This window comes from Dipodomys merriami, unplaced genomic scaffold, assembly GCF_024711535.1.
Source record: "Dipodomys merriami isolate MVZ:Mamm:240054 unplaced genomic scaffold, mDipMer1.0.p SCAF_120, whole genome shotgun sequence".
In the NCBI taxonomy this organism is placed as follows: domain Eukaryota; kingdom Metazoa; phylum Chordata; class Mammalia; order Rodentia; family Heteromyidae; genus Dipodomys; species Dipodomys merriami.
In genome coordinates this window covers 1708435-1731801 of record NW_027202494.1, presented here as the reverse complement: position 1 = coordinate 1731801, position 23367 = coordinate 1708435, and the positions used below count along the sequence as shown (strand labels likewise).

The 23367-nt window shown below is 44.6% G+C and overlaps 1 protein-coding gene across 2 annotated transcripts in view; it reads right to left on the bottom strand.

The window, feature by feature from the left end:
• The window catches only part of LOC138823538 (membrane-bound transcription factor site-1 protease), a 45596-nt gene that overhangs the window by 21200 nt on the left and 1029 nt on the right, over positions 1 to 23367 (bottom strand). The window contains exons 2-11 of one of the 2 annotated variants that reach the window (XM_070016917.1): positions 19904 to 19979; positions 14540 to 15016; positions 13646 to 13903; positions 10654 to 10857; positions 9286 to 9396; positions 8796 to 8905; positions 8110 to 8226; positions 7527 to 7594; positions 3331 to 3433; positions 916 to 1067 (exon numbers count right to left, since the gene is read on the bottom strand). In XM_070016917.1, the coding sequence (XP_069873018.1) occupies positions 916 to 1067; positions 3331 to 3433; positions 7527 to 7594; positions 8110 to 8226; positions 8796 to 8905; positions 9286 to 9396; positions 10654 to 10857; positions 13646 to 13903; positions 14540 to 14702 (1286 nt within the window). In that variant the 5' untranslated portion in view covers positions 14703 to 15016; positions 19904 to 19979. The remainder of the gene's footprint in view (positions 1 to 915; positions 1068 to 3330; positions 3434 to 7526; positions 7595 to 8109; positions 8227 to 8795; positions 8906 to 9285; positions 9397 to 10653; positions 10858 to 13645; positions 13904 to 14539; positions 15017 to 19903; positions 19980 to 23367) is intronic. The other variant, XM_070016916.1, reaches the window with a different exon arrangement.

The following is a 23367-nucleotide window of genomic DNA, read 5'->3' as shown; positions in this document are numbered from 1 at the left end:
GCTCCAGAGGCTGGTGTTTAGCCCAGTGAGGGTGAGCCCACGAGGTTCACCTGACCACAGGCAGGGCAAGCAAGATTCCACCCTACCTCCCATGTCTGAGAGCTCTCTACCAGGCACACTATCTGCAGAGACGGGCCTGTGCCTCAGCTCTGGTCTGCCGTAGATGAGATTTAACAGGGAAGAACCCAGCCTGTCTCAGCCCCTCACGGTCCAGCCTGAGCTGCCACAAAAGCAAACAAGGACCAGCTGGGCGCCGCTGGCTCACGCCTGTCATCCCAGCCATCCAGGAGGCTGAGATCTGAGGATCACAGTTAAAAGCCACCCTGGGCAGAAACGTCCATGAGACTCTTATCTTCAATGAACCACCAGAAAACTGGAAGTGGCGCTGTGGTTCAAGTGGTAGTCTTCAGCTGAAGAGCACCCAGGCCCAGAGTTCAAGCCCCACAACGGACCAAAAACAAAAACAAAAAAAACCCAAACAAACAAGGGTCACTGAGAAGATGGACATGCTCACCTGCTTCACAACACTGCTATCTCTCTGTAACATCAGAGTGGGCATATTAAGTGGGTACAACAAAGCTGACGACTCCTAACAGAAACAGGACATGAAAAAGATGCAACTTCTTCCCCGACCAATACATGGCACTCAGGTGAAGAGAAAATGCACAGGTCTAGCACACAATGTATTTAAAACCGCAGTCAATAGCTATTCTCCACACACAGCGCTCTCTGGCTTCCTCCAGATTACAAGGTGCATTGGCATACATCACCTAACCCTAACAGTGGGGACCCTGCCTCTCCTGCAGAGATAGCACCAGTCTGCATGCCTTGAGCCCCAAACCCACTGTCTGCTCCACTGTTGCCCCTTTGCCCCAAGGTCAGATAGAGCTGACACTCTGTGCTGCACATGCTTACCTCACTAACAGGGTGACAGCGCCAGCGACCACTGGAGAGGCGACACTGGTCCCTGAGAGGGCCCGGCACCCCCCTTTCACACCAGAACCTCGCACTCCAGCACCATAGGTGACAATGTCAGGCTTCACACGACCATAGCCTCCTGGTAGTTCCTAGAAACAAGAACAGCTTGGTTTCCCCTGGAACCCAGGCACATAGCCACGTGGGGAAAGGAGTGAATAGATTAGGACAGAAACACAGGACTTCACACACTGAAACCTGAGGCAGCTACAGGCTCGAATCTGAAATTCCCTGTAAACCAGAAACAAGCTTCAGTGCTAGTGTGGGATTCAGAATCATTTTTAGTATGTTTTACAATACCCAGTAAAAGAAGACAGCCAAAAAACAAATTATTATTATTATTTTTGTCTGTCATGGGGCCTGAACTCTGGGCCTGGGCGCTGTCCCTCAGCTCTTCAGCTTAAGGCTAGCGCTCTACCACTTGAGCTACAGTGCCACTTCCGGTTTTCTGGTGGTTTATTGGAGATAAGAGTTTCACAGACTTTCCTGCCCGGGCTGGCTTTGAACAGCGATCCTCAGATCTAAGCCTCCTTAGTAGCTAGAATTACAGGCGTGAGACACTGGCGCCCGGCAACAAATTATTATTATTATTATTTTTTGGTTGGTTGTGGGGCTTGAACTCTGGGCCTGGGCGCTGTCCCTCAGCTCTTCAGCTCAAGGCAAGCGCTCTACCACTTGAGCTACAGCGCCACTTCCGGTTTTCTGGTGGTTTATTGGAGATAGGAGTCTCACGGTCTCTCCTGCCCGGGCTGGCTTTGAACCACGATCCTCAGATCTCAGCCTCCTGAGTAGCTAGGATTACAGGCGTGAGCCACCAGCGCCCGGCAACAAATTATTTTTTAAGTGCTAGTATTTTAGCTAGTTGCTAAAACCAGACACTAGTCAATCTGAATAGAATTGAGAAACTACTCTCTTTAGATAAGTTTTAAATGTTAGAAAAATCAGAAAACTAAAAATTAGAAAAAAAGTAGCATATTTCTGTGTGTGTGTGTGTGTATGCATGCACATGGTCTGTTTCAAAGGGAAGAAGAAGCCAATGTAGAATGACCAAAGGCTCACAATAAACTTGCAGTCAGTTTAAGCACTTCTTAAGTCTCCTGAAATTTGGAGCAAAATGAGAAGTACAACAGAAGCTGATGTTCCTTTCATCCTTCCCCCCTTCCTTCTTTTTTCTTTTTGAGATACATTCTTATTATATAGCCTAGCTGGCCTTGAACTTGTTACCACCACACTTGGCCAGGATCTTAAATTCTGTTGAGAAAAAGCATACCAATGTCTCACAAAAGGAATGTAGGAGGATCTGTGGGCACCGAGGAAGACATGTCAGCCCAAGCACTCTCTGTAGGTAACTAAAGAACACTGCTCAGACTGCCACTAAAAAACAAGTCCCCGATGAGGGCCAAGGGCGTGACATCCCGTCACAGATCAATGAAGACGCCTACACAAGAGCCTGAGACTTGCACTGGCAGAGGCCAGGTCTCCTCTGACCGAGGAGTACAGATAAGGACACATGGCACAGCACCAGGTGTGGTCCCTGTGCTGAGTGGGGTCTCTGGCGTGCAGGCAGTGGCAAATCCAGCAGGTGGCATCCAGTGAATGCATCAGGAAGGGAGCCCTGGCAGCTGACAGAAGGGGGCACCCAGGAGCGCACAATGTCTTGCACTAAGGCTGCCATAGAAGACTATCCCATGGAGTTCTGCAGATGTGAATGAGTCCCAAGTGTGAATCTGGAGCCTTACTTGGGACCTCGAGTTGGAGGTCCTATGCAAAGTTTGAGCACCAAGAGATGACCTGACACCAAAGAATGCCAGGGCAGGTGTCCCCCAGCCACCTCAAGGGTCAGAGTACTTGAGTGTCACTCTGAGAAAGTTCCAAATTCTGAATCAAATTTCAAGGGCAAGGGAGGGTGAACTCACCATGAACCCACTGGGTTATAAACTTGCTGGGAGTCATTCTGATTGTGTGAAACTAAATACTATTATTTCCATGTTAGCAGATTTCATATTAAGCTTTCTTATTGGATTTACTTTGAAAGGTGAAAAGCAAATCATCTCAGTTGCACTGAGGAGCCCTGAGGGTGAGTGAGCAGAGTCAGCTCACCTACGAGCAAGTTTTACTCAGAAACAAGCCAAGAGGAGGAGGAATTGGGAAATGGCCCTCAGAACTATTCACACCTCACAGTGGCTCTGGATGCTAGACTGAGACAGCACACACCAAAGGAGCTGGAAGTTCTGACTTCCTGAAGAGCACACGCCCGCAGCCCTGGCTGCTTATCTACTGTGTGCTAAGAAGTCCATCTCAAGGCTCACACCCAGGCTCTGGGGGCCAACGTTAGACTAGTACAGGAAAGCATACCCAAGTAGTCATTCCCCTGGAAGAAAAGCGGGCGATGTTATCTTCAAAGTCAATGCCACCCACTCCAATCACATCCATCTGATCAGCAGGATTATTCAGAGTGCTAAATTGGGACACACAAAAAAAAGGGGGGAGAGAAATAATTTACAATGAATCATTCAAACAAGGAAAAACACTGCCAGAAAAATCTAAAGCTTCCTTAGGTTCTTCTGTGACAAGACCTGTGCAGCTCTGACAGCCTGCTACCCTCCTCGGTCTTGTGAGATGCCATTGCCCTGGTCAACTCCACACTGTTTAACTACTACCTCTCACCTGCAGCGCTCTTCCTCTTTTCCCTCTTCTCCCTGTCACCTTACCACACAGGCAAGTTTCCTCTTTGACTCCAGGCTCCCTAACTTGCTCCTTACTCTGAACCTCCACGTGTGAACATGTCACAAATCCACCACCTAACTACATATCCTCACATCACTTCTGAGTTGTTCCAAGTGTACTCATTCTGCTTCCTCCACCAGATTAGCCCCAACAACATCACCGCAGAGGATGAAGCTTCATTTGACCTTTAGCAGTGCACCTCACTTCTTCAGACAACGTGGGTACAACTATTACCTTGCCATCTTCTGCCCTTAGAGAAAGCCCTCAGAGAATGGCCAGCAAAAAACAAAAACAAAAAAACCCAAAGCTGTTCTCTCCTGTACCTCAAGGGTACTAGATGTGCAAAGAAGCTACTGTGACATTAGTAATGACAAAAGCATACAAATTCTAAAATCAACATGAAGTGCTTCTGAAATAACCAGTTATGTGCTTAGACATGCACACGTCTAAACTCCATTATCAAAAGGAAAAACTCTTTGACAATTCAACAACTGTAACAGATTCCAAGACTGCAGTGTCTTCAAACTATGCCCACTCAACAATGACACTGACATCTGAGCTCAGTGGGGACAACATGCCACAGGGAAGGGAGACCATTCAGAGGAAGCAGGCTTAATGCTGGATGTCTACACAGGCCTATGATTCTAAGGAACATAGGCTAACTGAAGTCACTAGTAGAACCTCTCACTGAAGCCATCAAAAGAACACTGCCGTCCTACCCTCCCACCCATCCACTCTTGATCTGTCAATACCTAACACACTCAAGAGTGTTAAAAAGGGAAGCTATTGAGAGGACTGAGCCAGAAAATCAAGACATCACTGCTGGTACTGAAAAGGGGAGAGCCACGACTGCAGACTCAGGTTGGGGTACAGGGCCCCAAAAGAAAGATCCTGGCAAGGGGCCTGGCTTGGGATGGACAAACGCCTCACTTTCAGCCAGCATGTTTCCGTCCTCTACTCTCCCAATGCCCGAGCTGTCAGCCTGCGCGTGTCTCCAGCTGGGTGATAGGGATGGTCACATGGCACTTACCATCACTGCAGGAGGCACTGCAGATATCCAGGTCCATGTGTGCACCACAAGAACAAAATACGCGGAGACAAGGCCTTCCTCTCCAAGTTTTCCCAACAACACAACTTAAATTCACTACTCTGATTAAAAATGGTCAAAGACAACTTCCCACAAAAGCCATGGGGTTTCAGGAGGGCAACTGTGTGACAAGGTAGTAAGAACAGCATGGAAAAGAGCAGACAGGTGTGAACAGGAGGACTAGCAGCAGGGTCGGAGAGAGGGAATATGAAATAAACACAGCTTCTACTATAGACACAGGAGGACCAGACCTGAGGTAAAGGTGCCAGCTGTAAATAAAGGTGAGCCAACAGGTTCTGACTAGAGTTGGCAAAAAGTGGCTGTGGGCCCAATCAAATGCCACCTGTTTTTGTAAGTATGGTTTTACTGGAATACAGCCATGCCCATCAACTTCCACATAACTCATTGCTGCTTTCATGCCACAAGGCCAAAGCCAAGTAGCAGAGACTATCTGGCCACAAAGCTTGAAATGTTTACTCTCCGACCCCTAACAGGAAAAGTTTGCCAATTCCAGCCTAGAATTTCAAAGCCCTTGGAATATGTGGATTTTATCGACTACTCAGTACAATCTAGTGCAAACTACTGAGTAAAAAACTGCTAGGGAACTATTTGAACAGAAAAACAGACAAAAAGGAAGGCAACATCTGTGTGGTGCTCTTCCTACAGCCTAGCTCCACCACTGTAACTGCTATGTGAGCAGTCCTGTCACACCTGTCATTCCCTATGCCCCCACTCAGTGACAGGCAATGACCTAGGGCTCAGAAAAGGGAAGGCTCTCAGCCTGGGGGCAGGTCAGCTCAAACCCTGGACCCACTGATCTATACCAGAAGAGCTGGAGTGAAAAAGACGAAATGAAGGAAGAAGAGCTAGAAACTGACAAGCTAGCAAGTGGGAATTAAGCAGAGATGTCAGAAATAGAAAGCAGGGGACCAGGAGGAACACATGCAAGGAAAATGAGAAAACCTAACAGGACTGCACAGCAACTAGAGCTTTTGGGAGGGGAGGTATGGGAAGGGCAGTCCACCCACTGACAATTATATCTCACAACACACATTGCTATGCCACAGCCAATCCAGAACCTTGGACCTCTTGCAAGGGGAGAGTCATCTTCTAAGCTAAGCTATTCATTATTTATGTCTGCTCACCTACATAAACACCAACTTTACATAGCTTAGCCTCATACAATGTGGTGGGTGCTTTGCATTAGCTCCCTTTATCCTCCAGACAACCTGCCTTCCCTCAGCAGGTGCCTCAGCCCAGGCTGTCCAGCTGGCTTTGGTGCATGTCCACACCAGAAGCATGTGCACACAGGGAGAACAGACATTCAGTCTCTCCCCCACTGTACACAGCACATGGAACATACATCCAGCATTTCCTCTCTGCCTTGGTTAACTCAAACAATTCTCCCAAGTCAATAACACAGGATGCTAAACACAAGAAATTACCTACACACATTAAACACAGAATAAAAATCAGAGGTGCAGGTAGAAAGAAAATTGAGATCTAAAGCCATACAGAGAGGCTAGTGGGCTGTGTTTCTTGCCACTTGGCTCCTGCTGCTCTCCTACTTGAGGTCTCACAAGCCGCTAGGTCTCTCACAGCAGGAAGCATTTTCTTACTCCTGGAGCTTCATAGTGTATACCCCATCTTTCCCAGAAAGGCAGGCATGCCTCTACTTCTCCTTGAACCCCCTGTGCTTTATATATAGTTATATTCTCAATACATACTCAGAACCCATTCCTTCCTAACCGTCATTTTCCTGACCTGTTTCAGGGAAGGTAGAAAGAATATTAAGAAATTTAGTAGTATAGGGGAGGGGAGGAGGATGGGAAGGGGAAACAAAGGAAGAGATTACAATGCTTGGTAAGAAATGTACTCATTGGGGCTGGGAAGGTGGCTCAGTGATAGAGTGCTTGCCTTGCATGCATGAGGCCCTGGGTTCGATTCCTAAGCACCACATAAGTGAAAAGAAAAAAGCCGGAAGTGGCGCTGTGGCTCAAGTGGTAGAGTGCTAGCCTTGAGCTGAAGAGCTGAGGGACAGTGCCCAGGCCCAGAGTTCAGGCCCCACGACCGGACCCCCCCCCCAAAAAAAAAGAAAGAAAAAAAGAAATGTACTCATTATCTTGCCCATGTAATTGTAACCCCTCTGTACAGTATTTTCACAATAAAAAAAGAAATTTAGCACTATAACCACTCTGGTACATCAACTTTGTAATAACTACTTTTAAAAAAGAAATAAATGAATTTGGGCCTTTAAATGGCTATTTGTAGCAATTAAAAAAAAAAAAAAAGGGAGCTGGGAAGGTGGCTCAGTGGTAGAACGCTCGCCTAGCAAGCTTGAGTCCCTAGGTTCGATTCCTCAGTACCACATAAGCAGAAAAAAAAAAGCCGGAAGTGGCGCTGTGGCTCAAGTGGTAGAGTCCTAGCCTTGAGTTGAAGAGCTGAGGGACAGCGCCCAGGCCCAGAGTTCAGGCCCCACGACTGGAACCCTCCCACCAAAAAAAAAAAAAAAAAAAAAAAAGAAACAGAAGAATGGCCTTATGCTGACAACTGCTAAGCAGATTGGTAAATACTCAAGGTTTTCTTACACATTGTTGTTTTATTTAATTGACAGTATTTGTTAACACACACGCGAGTATTAGATACAAACAAGTACTTGTAGACATGTACAGACTGACATAATTTTTCAGTTGTTTCAGGGAAAGTATTCCAAAACCACTCTGTTGAGGCCACTTACCCATACAGAGGTCCATCGTTGCCAATAGCAGAAACCATGATAACATTGTTAGCAGTTAATTCCCACACCTACAAAATTAGCATGCATTTAGTTAATACAAGTATGCCACTCTAAACAGTCAACACATAATTATAAAACCCTATGACTTCAACAATCTTCAAAAGGAGGAGCCTCTCCAAGGCAGTGTGGGCATGACAAGGTAGGCACATCTGGACTGTTCTCTACACGAGAGAGAACAGTACCCATGATGCAGGACTGAGCAGTGCAGGGCACACAGCTCACTAGCCTGGTTCAGGAAGACACGGCGTGGAGTGGAGGGGAGGGGAGCGGAGTGGAGCAGAACAGAGCAAAGGAGAACAGAACAGAACAGAGCAGAGCAGAGCAGCTGAGCAGAGCAAAGCCTATACAGGTTAGAAAGGAATTAACAGGCCTTTAATCCACTGGTTTATAACATACAAGTCATTAAAGCTCATGTCAGTATCTGTTTTCACAAAGCTGTCACTTGGGTAAGAAGCCACTAACCCACTGGAAATGACAGAGGTGGGAGACAAAAGAGTAGGAGCTACGCAATAACTTGACCAACCTTGTCAACAAAGGGGTGATCCATGAAGTCAGGGCCACCAATGCTGAGGTTTAGTACATCAATTTTCTTCAAGATGGCGTAGTTGAAGGCATCCAAAAACCAAGACGTGTAAGACACCTAGTTAAATTAAAACACCTCCCAGTGTATCAGTGACCCTTTTTTTTAGGATAAAGAATACACTCTACATAAAGCATAATTTGTGTGTGTGTGTGTGTGTGTGTTGAACTAGGGTTTGAACTCAAGGCCTCATACTTGCTAGGCTGGCACAATACCAACGAGCCATGCCCCTAGTTCTTCCATAAGTATCTTTTAAAACAACAACAACAAAAACCTCAAATAAATCTCAAGCACAAATAAAAAACACAAAGCACATTATTATCCATCCACCAGCAAGACCTATGGCAGGGCAGCCTTGAGCATGCCTGAAGTTCAAGAAACAGAAAACTTAGGAATCACTGAACACAGTGGGCCTGAAGCGAGGTCTTCAGAGCTCAAGGTAGGTCAAGGCAAGTGGTGGTAGAAGGGCAAAGTCACACAGAGACAGAAAGGACTAGGGCAAGGCTCTAGCACAAGTGGGGCACTAGAGGGAAGCTTGGCATCACTGACAGGCACTACTTATAAACACATTTTTACTTTTTACATTTCAGGATGGGTCCCATCAGTTTCAGGGGTCCTCAAACACCCACCTGGTTGTTGGTAAAGACCCTGAAGATATGAAGCTCTGCATCTGGGGCAAATCCTTGGCATTCTCTCATGCTGGCAATCACGCCTGCCACAAACGTACCATGGCCCAGACCTATGCCCACAGGAAGAAGAAGTCCTGTGAGACACTGCCATTTTACAAGTGCAATGCTGCTGCCAAGCCATCTATGTAAATGTCATTCTCCAGCCCCACGGGAGACCTTGGTGGTACTCCACTGTCCTATACCCAAACTGCTGCCACTGACCCCCGTGGTACCCCCACCTGGCACCCCACCTCCGCTTCCCTACACCTCCTGAGATCTTCAGAAAAGCTTCTGTCATACAAAAAGGCACAAACAAGTGAAGTCTGACCACATAACTGTGGTACACAGACTGTGGACCATTAGCACACGGAAAAGCACTGACATGGACAAGGACAGGAAGGAGTGACAGCCTGAGGCCCCCAGGGGCCACTCTCTGTACGCTGACACCTACCATCATCCAGAGTCCGCTCATTGGTCCAGTTGGTTCTCTCCTTCACATTCTTAAAGTGGGGGTGCTTCTCGCTCAGCCCAGTATCAAAAACAGCAACCCTGACATTTGCACCTATTCCAAAATGAAGAAATACAAGATCATATTTGGAAACATCTTTCTAAATTTGTGTCTATAAAATCAAGTTATGCATTTTGGTGCATACTTGTAATCCTAGCACTTGATGGGGGGGAGGGGGAGGCAAAGGTTGAAGGCTTAAGTTCAAGGCAACTCTGAGCTACAGACACAGACACACACAGACACAGACACACACACACACACACACACACACACACACACACAGTCTCTGAGAAAAATGTTTCTAGTGATTACAGAGAATTTCTCACTCTAAAAATAACTTAAACAGGAAAAGAAAATAATTTTACTAAAATGTCTGTCTAAACTGGGCGCCGGTGACTCACATCTGTAATCTTAGCTACTCAGGAGGCTGAGATCTGAGGATCGCAGTTCAAAGCCAGCCCAGGCAGGAAAGTCCGTGAGACTCTTATCTCCAATAAACCACTAGAAAACCGGAAGTGGCACTGTGGCTCAAGCGGTAGAGCACTCGCCTTGAGCTGAAGAGCGCAGGAACAGTGCCCAAGCCCAGAGGTCAAGCTCCACGACCGACAAAAAAAAATAAAATGTCTGTCTACCAGGTATTAAATGTTGAAGTATCTCTGAGATGGTGAGGGTATCAGGATAAGAAACCACAAGAGAGGCAAATCTTCAACCAGGAGATTGAAGCCTAACCACCTGTGACAGTCTACAGGCAAGACTCTGGCTTATACTTGAATACGGGAAAAAATTCTCACATTAGTTCAAGCAGGAATGTTCTGCATGATGGATGGTAAAACAATGGAACCTTATTGCTTTTATTTCAAAGATATGACCTTAATAGTTTCTCATTCTGAAACAGATCAGCAAGGGGAGTCAGTCACTAAGTCATTCTACATACAAAGCACCAAACTCAAGTGATAAAAACTGATTTTCACAAAATTACACAAATCCAGGTGACCATCTTGCAACATGATCTCTTTCCTAGGAAGTACAGACCTCTAAAGACTGCCAGCCAGCCCAGGCTTTGTGTGTATGTTGATAGGAAATAAATGCTCTGCAATCTGCCATTCTGGACTCAGGACACATCTGGTGCCATATAGAAAAGTCACAGACACAGATGCCAGCTACCAGAAGTCAAAGACAGGTGTAGCTCACTGCATGTTGCTCAACAAACAGCAAGGACAAACACATAAGGTGGCAGGGCCATGGCACTGGGCACTGCACAAGATAGCCTCTGACACCAGACTTCCCACAGTCCCTACTGAGGGCACATACCTGTGTATCCCATCTGCCACAGCACATCTGCCTGTAGTGTCTGAGCAACCTGGCGTGGAATGGCTCTCAGCAACCGTCTACTTGAATGCCTTCCAGTGGCATGCCAGAAACCAGAGCCCAGAGAGAGACTGGCCCTCCTCAGGGGACGTGATGACTGCCACTTCTGGCTCCAGCGAGTTTCATTACAAGGCACAACAGGGTCCGCTGGAGCCAAGAAAGAGAACAATCAGAAAAAAGAGAAAAATACACCACACTACAGCAGTGGTTCCTTGAAATCACATTTGAGGAGAAGTGGAATTCTCTCCTTTTTAGGATTTTTCTCAAAGCAGTAGAACCGTATGTAGTTCCCATACTATTCCCAAACTGTCCTCTACTTAGAATTTTCTAACCAAGGTAAGGCAAAACAGGACTAACAAATTTTAAGAAGTTTTGCTAGGTGTGGTAGTACATGTCTATAATCACAGCACTTGGGAGAGGATTTTGAATTTGAGGCCAACTTGGGCTATATAAAAAGTTCCATGCCAGACTGGATTACTTATTGAGACCATCTTTTAAAAAAAAAAAAAGTTCAATTCTGTTACTTCATTTTTCACTAGCAGCTTGTTCTCACTAAGCCGGAGAGGAATAAACTGGCCACAAGAAGGTCATGAAGCCTTACACTACTGCCTTGTGCAACAGAGAAAGGCTATGTTGGCTACTAAATCTATCTCTGGCTAAACCTTTTATTCTGGTGGAGGGAGGAAGGAGAGGGTTGGGAAAGGGTCTCATCTCAGGCTGGCCTTGAACTTGGAATCGTTCTGCCTCAGCCTCCTGAGGGCTGGGATACAGACCACAGGTATGCACCATCATGCCCAGCACATAAGAGCCTTCCAAAACTATGCATTGCTCAGTATACTAATATTCTTACCTGGTTAAATTTCACATTTCATAACCCAGAATAAATACAAGGGGGAGAAGGAGGGAAAATTTCTGAAGATAATGGAACAATTCTGTATCACAATGGACTATATACTTTGGGGGGAGGGGAGTAATGGGACATGAGCCTCAGATCTCAGTCTCCTGAGTAGCCAGGATCACAGGTATGAGCCACTGGCACCTGGCTTGGACATATACTTTTGCCAAAACTTAGTTGCTAAGGATGATGCATTTTCCCATTTGTAAATCAATTTTTTTAATGGGAGAGAAAAGTGAAACAAATACAAGTTTTCTTTTTCTTTCAGTAAGTTCATATTATAATGCACCATCCATTTTAAGAACAAACCTATACTAGCAGCTGTTTCTAACACAAATGACTCTCCCAGGCTTAGCAGGTGACTCCTAGAGAGAACAAAATGTGGAAGCCCACTCAAAGTCAGCTATGTGAAACAAGTGCTGGCCCAGCCTACACACCCCCTGCATGGCACTGCTGCTCTGCCTGCTAAGTCCCTTCAGAAATAACACTGGAGTTACCAACGCTCAATCAAGGGTCAGGCTCTCTGCTTCACCCTGAGTGACTCACACTGCACTTGCGCTATCAAACTCAGTTGTAACCTTCACTATTTAAGAACAATTTAGAAAACCTGTAGAGCCATCATGGAACAGATACCTTCATAATACCTTTAAATACTGTCTTGTGGACAACAGGTTCATTTAGTCTGAGGGCTCATGGGATAGAACTAAGGCTGAAATCCAGGGCAGAACAGGATCATCCAAAACCAAGTGAAATGGTCTTCAAGTTAGAGGAAGAAACCATCACCATTCCACATCATTTACAATATTCTGCACACTCCTGAGCTATCTTTAAATGCCTGATTTCATTTAATCTTCCAGGAGCCCAGTAAGGGAGGTGGTAGATCCATTTTAGGGATAAGGAAAAAAAAGCTTCAGTGAAAAGGAGTTTACTGCTCAAGGGCACCACTAAGGGTAAGAAGAGCAGAGGCTCTATGTGTCTTTGTGGAATGATGCACATAGGACCACCACCAGGACAGTGTAGGGTTCCTGTGCTAAAACATTCTAGAGTGCTCTATGATGAAAAAAACAAAATACAGATGAGTTCAAGTAAATACAATGTATGCAAACTGGCCAACTATCCCAGGTTTAATTTGATTTTCCTGGATCATTTTAGGGTACTATTACCTTTTAAGGAGAAAAAAATAACACAAAACATCTGGACTAGCAGAAAGGACTCTGAAGAAGTTAGATCCCAGAAGTCTGCAGCTGAGTCAAGAACTAGCTTCCAACACTGTATGTTAACTTTTCAAAAAATGCATGCACGAGGCTCCCAACCTAGTATGTGACAGATATTCCTTTTAGTGAAGGAAAGGACAATAAACAGGACTAGCTGAAGCAGCTAAAACTATTTTCCTGGTTCATGATGAGGAGGACGGCCCTTTTGGCGATATACACTTTCGAAAACACTGCATGGTAGTTTGAACTTTTTACCTGAGGATAACTCTATGCTGACCTGAACAACTGGGATGGAGTGGCAGCTGTGGCCTTGGAGCCAACATGGGGAGCCAGACCCCCTTCCCCTCACCCCTGTGTCCGGCCCAGCTGAGACACAGTTGTTCATAGACAGGAGGCTGGGACAGAAACATTAAAAACCAAGAAAAGATATTTTATAACAAAAACCTATGCTGAGAAAGCCAAACTCAGGCAAAGAGGAGACACAAAGGTAAGGTCTATGGGGAAGGTGGCACATGTCCCAGCACTCAGAGACTGAGGCAGGACTGACTCCCAGGCCATCCTGGGCTATACAGCAACACTGTGTCACCAGAAAAAAAAGACAAGGTTGTTTCCCCTTCAGTAGTTTAGGGGCCCCAAGGTGATCCTGGACAGAATCCCTCCTGACAAGAGCAATCGCACCTCAACTGCAGAACCTCAGGCTTCCTTTACCGCAAAGCCACAGAGCCTCATTGTACATGCCAGCCAGTAACATGTGGTAACACACCGCACTGCCTCCATGCTTCCTGCAGTGTGAACCTCAAGGGGACTGAAGAGGCCCGGTACTCACGCTCAGCAAATTTCAGGGAACGGAAGACCCTCCTCTGGGGCGTCACCCGCTTGATGTTGGGGTGGCCCTCAAGCGTCAGCAGCCCTGTCTTCTGCTTTTCTTTGATCTGAATCACCTCGAAGTCACTAGGGTAGTCACTGGAGGGATTGTTCCGAGGTATAATTCTCCAGTTGTCCACTTCACTGCTCTTCAGGGCGCTTGAAATAAATGAATTTCTAGCTTTGGCTGTAAAGTAGCCGTTGAAAGCCACAATATATTCTGAAATCAATGATCACAAAGAAAAATAAGGATATATGTGTATATAACAGAGTACATGTAATATGAACTTCCACCAGTAAAAGAAAGTAGCCCTAAAAGCCCAGAGTAAACAGAACAGATGGAAAGGAGTCTGGGGCCTGGAGCTCTGAATTAAGCCAATTTCACAATACACCATTCAAAACTATACTCCTATGAGAGCTTTATCAGTTGTTGCTGTTGTTTTTTAACAAAACTTTTTATCTAAGTAAGTATGAACTTACAATGAAAAATAGTTTTTCAAAAGGAAAAAGGAATTTAGAGAGTCAAGTGATCTGTTTTCATTTTGCTAAAAATGAACATACAACTGGAGAGTAGATGAAATGGCCTATTTGCTTCGCTATCACACTTGGACAGTTGGGCTTTAGAACATGCACTCAGCAACTCCAAGCACCAGTGCTCCTGTCAACAAGGGTATTTGTTCCACAGAATCAAGTAGCCTGTGTTTCTCACAAGCAACCCGTCCTGGGAAAAGACTTGATTGAAGGTAAACCTTCATGTAGTGTGTGCTCATCTCATTAGACATCTACTGTAGAAAATCAGGACAAGTTCCCTGGCAACAGCAGAGGGTAGGGGCTAACACTTCAGAAACACCATTACCATATTCCACAACTGTTGAGGAGAATTCCACCTTCAGAGTCAGATGGGAACAGCCAGGGCATGGCACTTTTTCAAACGCTTTCTTCTCCAGCCTGTCACCCAGATGTTTCTTCCCACAGAGCAAAACCACTAGCAAAAGCAGCCAGACATTGACAAGCTTCATGGTCACAAGTGAATAAAATTGCTAAAATCCAACCACACTTTTTCTTCCTTGATCAAAAAAGAACTTGTGTTTTGGCTAAATGCTGCAACTTTACTGGTCAACCAGCCTACAGTCTTGTCCAACGTAAGTAGAAGTTAAGTCCCATGGCCATCCGCAGCTTGGCCCGTAGGGAGGCTTTCATTTCTTCCTCCGCTTCTTCTCCATTTTGGACAGAAGGCTGCTGTCATTCGGACCGACACCACTGAGTCCTCGACTCCATCTGCACAGAGCCAAGTCAAGCAGAGCTCAGCCAATATCACCGTGTGACGTGATCTCTGAAGCAGAAAGAGGAACACAAGCATTAGGAGCACCTGAGAGAGGCAGGCATGATCTAGTGACAGCTGCAATTAAGACTAAAGGAACAAAGGGTCCCAATGATAAGACATCGTATTTCATTTCTGTTCATGAGTCACTTGTTTCATAGAAACAAGCTTTAAGGCAGCATTAAAATAAAGCAAGTGCAGTAAATGAAAAAGTGGACAAACCAGCCTAAGAGAATTGTAGACATCAGAAGCCTGAGCTCACAGACCACAAGCAGCCAGGCACACACAGGAGGAGGTGGAGGCTTGTTCGGATTCTGTGTGGCTCCTGTTACCTGTAACTCACCACCAGGCCATCTTACCAATACGCTCCTAATTCCCAACCAATTTCACCAAGTTTTCAGGAAAACTCAGTTTATGAGCATTATTTTCTGCTGTAAAATTAATACCTAATGGCAAGATAGTTTCTATCAAAGCCATTTTAACACAATCTTTAAGAGACAGTGTAGCCGGGCACTGGTGGCTCATGCCTATCATCCTAGCTACTCAGGAGGCTGAGATCTGAGGATCGTGGTTCAAAGCCAGCCCAGGTAGAAAAGTCCGTGAAAATCATCTCCAATAAATCACCAGAAAACCGGAAGTGGTGCTGTGGCTCAAGTGGTAGAGTGCTTGCCTTGAGCTGAAGAGCTGAGGGACAGTTTTCAAGCCCAGAGCTCAAGCCCCATGACCGACCAAAAAAAAAAGAGACAGTGCATTAAAAGTGCTCAGACTGTAAAATACTTCCTGCCAATTCCATGAAAAGTGCATAGAAAGGTTTTTACTGTCATTAGACTTGTTTTGCCAAACCCTCAAACTTAAAAAAACATTTAACCTGCTAAATTTGTTATAAAACCAGATCAGCCCTTTATTGGAACTGACATAAGAGGACAGCTTTGGAGGCAAGCTATTGCTAAAGAATGTTATTTCAGTATTAAATTATTCATGGTACAGGTATCTTTCAAAATATATGAATTGTAGGAGAAAGGAAAAAAATCAGTCTTCCCAATGAACACAGCAAAAAATTATACATAAACACACACAGACGCACACACACACACACGCACACACACGCACACGCACACGCACACACGCACGCGCACACACACACACACGCACACGCACACACACGCACACGCACGCACTAAGTACAGTGGCTCATGCCTATAATCCAACTACTTGGGAGACTGGAGGGGGATGCTGGTTTATGGTCATCCCAAGCAAAAAGTTAGCAGAAACCACTTCAACTAACAGGCTGAGTTATACAATAGTCCCAGCTACATGGGAAGATGTGTATATACATAGAAGGATCACAATCTAAGGTCAGCCTGGACAAAAATCTAAGACTCTTTCTAAAAAATAAGTAAAAAGCCTAGAGACATGTCTGAAGTGGTAGTGTTTACCTAACATGTGTGAGGTTCAAACTCCAGTACTGAAAGAAAAAAAAGAAATGCTGGCTATGGTGTTACTAGAAAACCCAGCTGCACTGATGAACGTGAGACAAATAATGCAGAAGGAAGAGGGAGTGGGGAGAGGACAGGTGAAAAGCATCAGCCACCTCTCAAGGGGGGTAGCCAGGGGTTAAATCCTGGCAGAAAGCCACACTTTAGAGCAACAAGGGTTCAGCTTCTGCCCCTATCCACATGCTGGACACCTCCACAAACAGAATGAGAAGTTTGAGGCCCTCCATTGCTGCCATGAGCAACTACTCTGGAAAGCCTCTACTGCTAAAGGGTGCTGGGGGTAGGGGGAATTACTGGGGAAGATGAAACTGACAGCTGCCCTGTGGACCTCAGCAGAAAGAACTACTACAATGTCAACAAGAGCAAAATACACCATGGAGAAGGAGCCTAGGATTCCTATTGTCACCCTAACACTTGCTAGGAACCCACCCAGACTTTGTGTGTCTTTATGCTGGGCATTTCCCACAATGGGGGAATCAAAGAATGTGATTTCATGAAGAATATACCCAGCTTAAAGATTACTGGTCAAATGATAATACTAAATAATAACACAAAAATGGTAGCATGCTAACAACCTGGAATGTCTAAAAGGTTTAAATGGGCCCCTCACTCAGTGTGTCTTTTTTTTTAATGAAGAAAACAAATCTTAGAACTCTTCTGCCTCAAACTAAAGAATCTATGACCTGCCAGGCGCCAATGGCTCACGCCTGTAATCCTAGGCTAGCAGGAGGCTGAGATCTGAGGATCTCAGTTCAAAGCCAGCCCGGGCAGGAAAGTCCGTGAAACTCTTATGTCCAATAAACCACCAGAAAACCAGAAGTGTTAGCCTTGAGCTGAAGAGCACAGGGACAGCGCTCAGGCCAAGTTCAAGCCCCACGACCGACCAAAAAAAAAAAAAAAAAAAAAAGAATCTATGACCTATTTGGACAACATAATTGAACACTGGAAGCAATACCATCAAAACTGTAGGCCAACTGGGATAAAACCACTTTGATTCTAAACAGTTCACTTACAGAAAAAGAGAATGAACTTGTACTGTGCTGTGGTCTATGTGGAAGGGAGCTGTGTGTCCTCATGACTCAGGCAGGAGCCTGACTTGAAAAGAAAGAAGTCAGGCACTAGCCAGGCAGAAACAGGAAATTCAAGAGTTTGAAGCCAATCTGAAAAAAGGAAAAGGGGAAGGTAAAAGGGAAAAAAAAGGAAGGAAGAAAAGAGTACAAGAAATAAACTAGAGGTTTTTAAATGAAGAGACTTCATAAGGTAAACAATTCTCCTCCAAATTAAAAAAAAATAGTACTTTAAGAGGGTTCCAGAAAATCAATGTAATTTTAGTGCTTCCCAAGTTCAGACACTGCCAGGTGCTGCAGAGCACACAAGTACATCGGGGGCAGATTCCTCTAGGTGGGATACAGCACAGGAGGCCAACCCTAGCTCACACAGCCGAATCAAAAGCACAAAAGGAAAACGGCAGAGAGCTGAGACTAGGGCATCAGGGAAGCTGAGCTGACACAGTCCCTGCTGACTGTAAGAAGGGAGACATTGCAGCCAGCTTCTGCGGAACTAAGCTGGGGAGGAGCTGGAGGAAGGCCCTGTGGAAGGGGGAGAGGCTAGGAAGGCCAGGTATAGGAGTGACACAGAGCCACAGATGGCCAGCAGAGCCACCGCTCTCTAGCTTGGCCTGAGTTGCCCTGTTCCAGGGAATAAACCCAGCAGAAACCTCTGACCTCAAAGATGACCTTCCACATAAGAAGCCCAGAAAGTGAAACATAGCATTTAGCTACTGATAAATTGTGTATTTGGAAGGAAGAAAGATAGGGGGAATGATTTGTGCAACTGGAGAAGGTACTGATCATGAGGGTCCTGCAGGTCAGTCCCAGACTTGTCCAGTGTACTTGAAAATGCAGACTGCCTCTAGTCATTCATGTAAACAACTGAGCCTCCCAGGAGCCCCACAGAACCAAGGCTGGCATGCATAAGCCCTGACTCAGGCTTGCTGAAGCCACACAGTGTGTGTACAGTGTGAACATGTGGAACGAAATCCTACTTCTTCCCTTCCTCCCTTTCTGACTACATATGCTGAGGACAAGAAGGCGGGTGTTCTAAAGAGGGGTACACAGGGAGCTGGAGAATGGGCAGATGAGGACAGCATTGCACAAGCAATGGATTATGGCAGGGAAGACTAAGCTGGTTTGATCAAATAATATTAATAACTAACAAGCAACAGGAAGAAGTCAGAAATGAAAAACAACTGCCAGGCACAGTGACACCTATAATCCCAGCTCCTCAGAAGGCAGAAGCAGATGGATCATGTGGATCATACACTCAAGGGCAATTTAAGCAAGGTTAGCAACGCCCTGTTTCAAAAAAACCAAAACAAAAGGTCTAGCCAGGCACTGGTATCTCACACCTGTAATCCTAGCAACTCAGGAGGCTGAGATATGAAGACCATGATTAGAAGTCAGGCCAGGGAGAAAAGTCCCCATGAGACTCTTTTATCTCCAATTAACCACTCAAAAAACCTGAAGTAGAGCTGTGGCTCAAAGTGGTAGAGTGCTAGCCTTGAGCAAAAGAGCTCAGGGACTGAATCCAGGCCCTGAGTTCAAGGTTCACAACCACTTCCCCTCCAAAAAAAAAGACTGGGTGCAGCTCATGTGGTAGAGAGCTTGCCTATTAAGCCCAAAGCCCAAAGGTTTAGTCCCCAATAATAGATGATGAAAATTAGATGGATGAATGGAATGATGCAGTGTTTCCATATAACCTTGCCATCCTTCTGAATATTTTAAATGATCACTAGATGGTCTGTGACATCTAATACAACACAGATACTATGTGAGTGGTTGTTATGCAGCACTGTCTAGAAATGACAGCAAAAGAAAGTTACACAATCAGCACCAATATGATTTATTCCCTAGGTCTATCTGACTATCAACTGATTGAACCCATGGACATGGAACTGGGACATGGGCTGACCATCTATCTCATTCTAAGGAGATGGCACTTCCTCTAGAAACATTCACACTCAAGGAAACTTTTGGCCAGGCCTGGTGGCTCACAACTGTAATCTTAGCTACTTAGGAGGAACAGAGCTGAGGATTTGGGTTCAAAGCCAGCCCAGGGAAGGGAAAACCAAGACTTTTACTTTCAATTAACCACCAAAAAGCACAGCTTTTGAGGCATGGCTCAAGTGGTAGAGCAGTGGGAGAGGGAAAAGAGGCTAAGTGAGAACACCCTGGCCCTGAATTCAAGCCCTAGTAGTAACGGCACACAACACAAACCCTGTTAAAATTAACCTGGGTTTGTATGATTAACACTATAAAAGTGACACCTTTAAAAAAAAGTTGAGGTACTCAGTATATAATAAGTTTAAGAATTCAGCTAACCCAAACAGCATGAGGGTGCATACCTGTAATCCCAGGACTCAGAAGGCTGAGGCAGGAGTATTTCAAGTTCCAGGCCATCCTGGGCTACAAAGTGAGAGCCTGTCTCAAAAACAAAACAAAACAAATTCAAGCCAGGTATGTATGGTGGCTCATGCCTGTAATCCTAGATATTCAAGAGGCTGAGATTGAGAGCACCACTGTTTAAAAGCCAGCTCAGGCAAAAAGTTCAGAAGACTCCACCTCAACCAATTTTAGCTGGGCATGGTGGCTTGTACCTGTCATCCCTGCTACAGCTACAGAAGGCATAAACAGAAGCAAGGGCTCAGCCAGGGCAAAAGTGAGACCCTATTTTTAAAAATAACAAAAGCAAAAATGGCTGGGGTGTTGGCTTAAGTGGTGGAATACCTGCCTAGTATGCGTGAGAGTCCCAAGTTCATCATACTGTCACCAACAAATGAATAAATAATGCAATTCAACAAACCTAATAACAGATGTAACCTAATGTGTTAATGGTAAATATAAAAAGCAAAACTGTTAGAACTTTTGTTAGAACAGCAATTTTCCAAAACCCTTAAAATGTACATAGCTTCAGGGTTTGGCCTAATAAATCCAGTAATTGCAAAAACCTGACACTAATGGATCATTTCTTATGTGGCCAGTGCTATTCTAAGTAATTTGCATGTATAATTCATTTAATCATCACAACAGCCTGCTATTGTAATATTTTCAGAAGAGATATCGGGCCCAGGGGAGCTAAGCCACTTGCCCAAGACCCCATGCCATGCTAGCAAGAGGGAAAGCTAGCTGGGAACTGCAGAGGACAGAGTTAGAAGGAGGAGCCTGCCTTTCTAAAATTCTCTGAACTCCATCCCAACACGTGAACCTGAAAGCATATAACCATTTACGACTGAGGACACAATAAAAATGGGAAAAATTAGAGATCATCTAAATGTGCAATAGTAGGGAAGGTTGAAATAATTATGGTTCATCTACACTAGGGAATGCTATGCAGCAATTTTAAACTGTCCTGACAGAAGCCTAAGAAAAAGGCACCCTTTGAAATGTTCACCATCTCGCTGGCTCCCATTGGTATATCATCTTCTCTTGGGCCTAATTAATGTGCTACTGGATCTACAAAGGCTAATTAGATTTAATTTCTAGGAATTCTTGATGTACAAGATCTCTTGCAGGTCCATAAAGGGAATACCTAAAAGAAGATCTTTCATGAGCCTGACTGTTCCTCTAACACACCTGTCACATGAGCGACTCAGCAGAGGCTGAGACGTGAGGATCGCCATATGAAGTAAGACCAGGCGGTTAAGTCCTATGCCCGTGAGATTCTTATCTCTACTTACTTGCCAAAAAGCCAGAAGTGGAGCTGTGGCTCAATCAGTAGACTGCTAGCTATGAGCAAAAAAGACTCAGGGACAGTGCCCAGATCCTGAGGAATAGCACCAAAAAAAAGGAAAAAGGAAATGACATCAAATACTAAATGAATGAAAAAGACATAGTTCAAATCCCATGTACCAGAAATAAGACACGATGAAATGTATGTAAAATGAGACAAAATAAAGCAAATTTATTACCTAGGTAAACAAATGGTCTTCCTGTCTGTCAGTTAATATCTGCTCTAAGATTCTTTACTTATAATTAGCATAATAGAAGAATATCACAAAGATTATACTTTTGGTGTAACTTAAAGACATCGGAAATTATCTGGAAATACTTTTAAGACCTAATTCAGGTAGAGGACATTATTTGTAGCACAGATGGATAACCATCTAATTATGAAGCCAAGCCTTGCATTCTAATAAGCTAGTTACTGAGATAGCTCCAGGAAGAATGAATGTTTAAGCCATGCAAGGGTACTAACCACTTTAATTAAAAGCTGGCTACATAGCTACCACTTCCCTAACTAATTGCATACTTGAAATATTACCATTGTTTAACAGGCTAGCAATTAAGCAATGTCAGTACATACTATCTTAAAATAAAGGTATATACTTAAAAATCTTAAAATAAAGGTATATACTTAAGTCTGATTGAACTATTTCTTCTGGCACATTCTGACCATCAGTAAGTTGTAGGGTTTTTTATTGTTATGTGTGAGTGTTTTGGGGTCTCATGCTTATTGGACAGTCACTCTACTATTTGAGTTATGCCCCCTCAACACTTCCTGCTAGTTGGTTTTCAGACAGTTATTCTTCAAACTTTTGTAGCTAAGATAGCAGACATGCACCAACAGGAGATGAGATCTCCTTAACTTTTGCTCAGGCTGGCCTGGAACTGGAATCACCTCTTGAGTTATGCACAATAACACCTGGTCTTTGTTTTTTTTTGTTTTTTTGTCAGTCATGGGGCCTGAACTCTGGGCCTGGGCACTGTCCTTCAGCTCTTCAGCTCAAGGCTAGCACTCTACCACTTGAGCATAGCTCCACTTCCGGCTTTTTCTGCTTATGTGGTGCTGAGGAATGAAACCCAGAGTCTCATGCATTCAAGGCAAGCACTCTACCACTGAGCCACCTTCCCAGCCCTGTTTTTTTTGTTTTTGAGACAGGGCCTTACTAGGTCACCAAAGCTGGCCTCAAACTCACTATGTAGCTGAAAATAGCCCCCAACTCAAAATTATCCTGTCTCAACCTCCTGAATGTTACTACGTCTAATTTAGCTCTATATTAAAAAAAAAAAAAAAAAAGGAAGAAAGAAAAGAAAAGAGACCTGTACTGTAGCTCTTGTGTCAACAGATAACCCTGGGTTTACTGTGTCATTGACTTTTATGTTATTTATATAGCCATCCTACGTCCTTCATGTATTTCTCTTGGTTCCTAGCAGCCTTTGCTTATCCTTTGATCATCTGGCAATACCAGCCACATGAAGTACCTCCAAACTATCTACTTTCCTCATTTTAAATTCATTTCTTTAAGCAAAAAGACATTGTCAAGATTAATAAATATAGCAAAAAGATCTCTGCAACATGTCAGAACAAACTAGTCAACAAAGGAAGACTTACCAGCCTTTTTTTTTTAAAAATCACCTCCTAAACCTGCCTCAAAGACAAAGAAAGGGAAGAGACCCTTCATCTCTTTTTATCCAAATACCAAACCTAAGTTCTGGCCTCTTGTTAGTATTTCAGCTCACCAACCTGCTAATAAATACGACTCCCTCCTGAAGTAAGAACTTGCTATAAATCCTTTGAGAGGGAGAGGTGCAGGTCACTGCCTAGGTCCTTCTAGTTGTGTTACTCTCTTTGTCTGTCACCCTGTGGCAGCCACACAAATTGAAAGGCAGCAGTCCAGCCAGACAGATGGAAGAGAACCAAAGAACACAGGAATTGGGAGCGATAATGAAACTCATTCCTAGTGTTCCCAAGGTTCTTCAAGCGCTGCCTTAGAGCTCACTTTTTTAGAAACAACCACCCTGGGTGTCTGGGAATTCAGGAGAGACCTCAGGGACAGAGGAGGGATTGGGCCGTCAGCTCCCACCATCA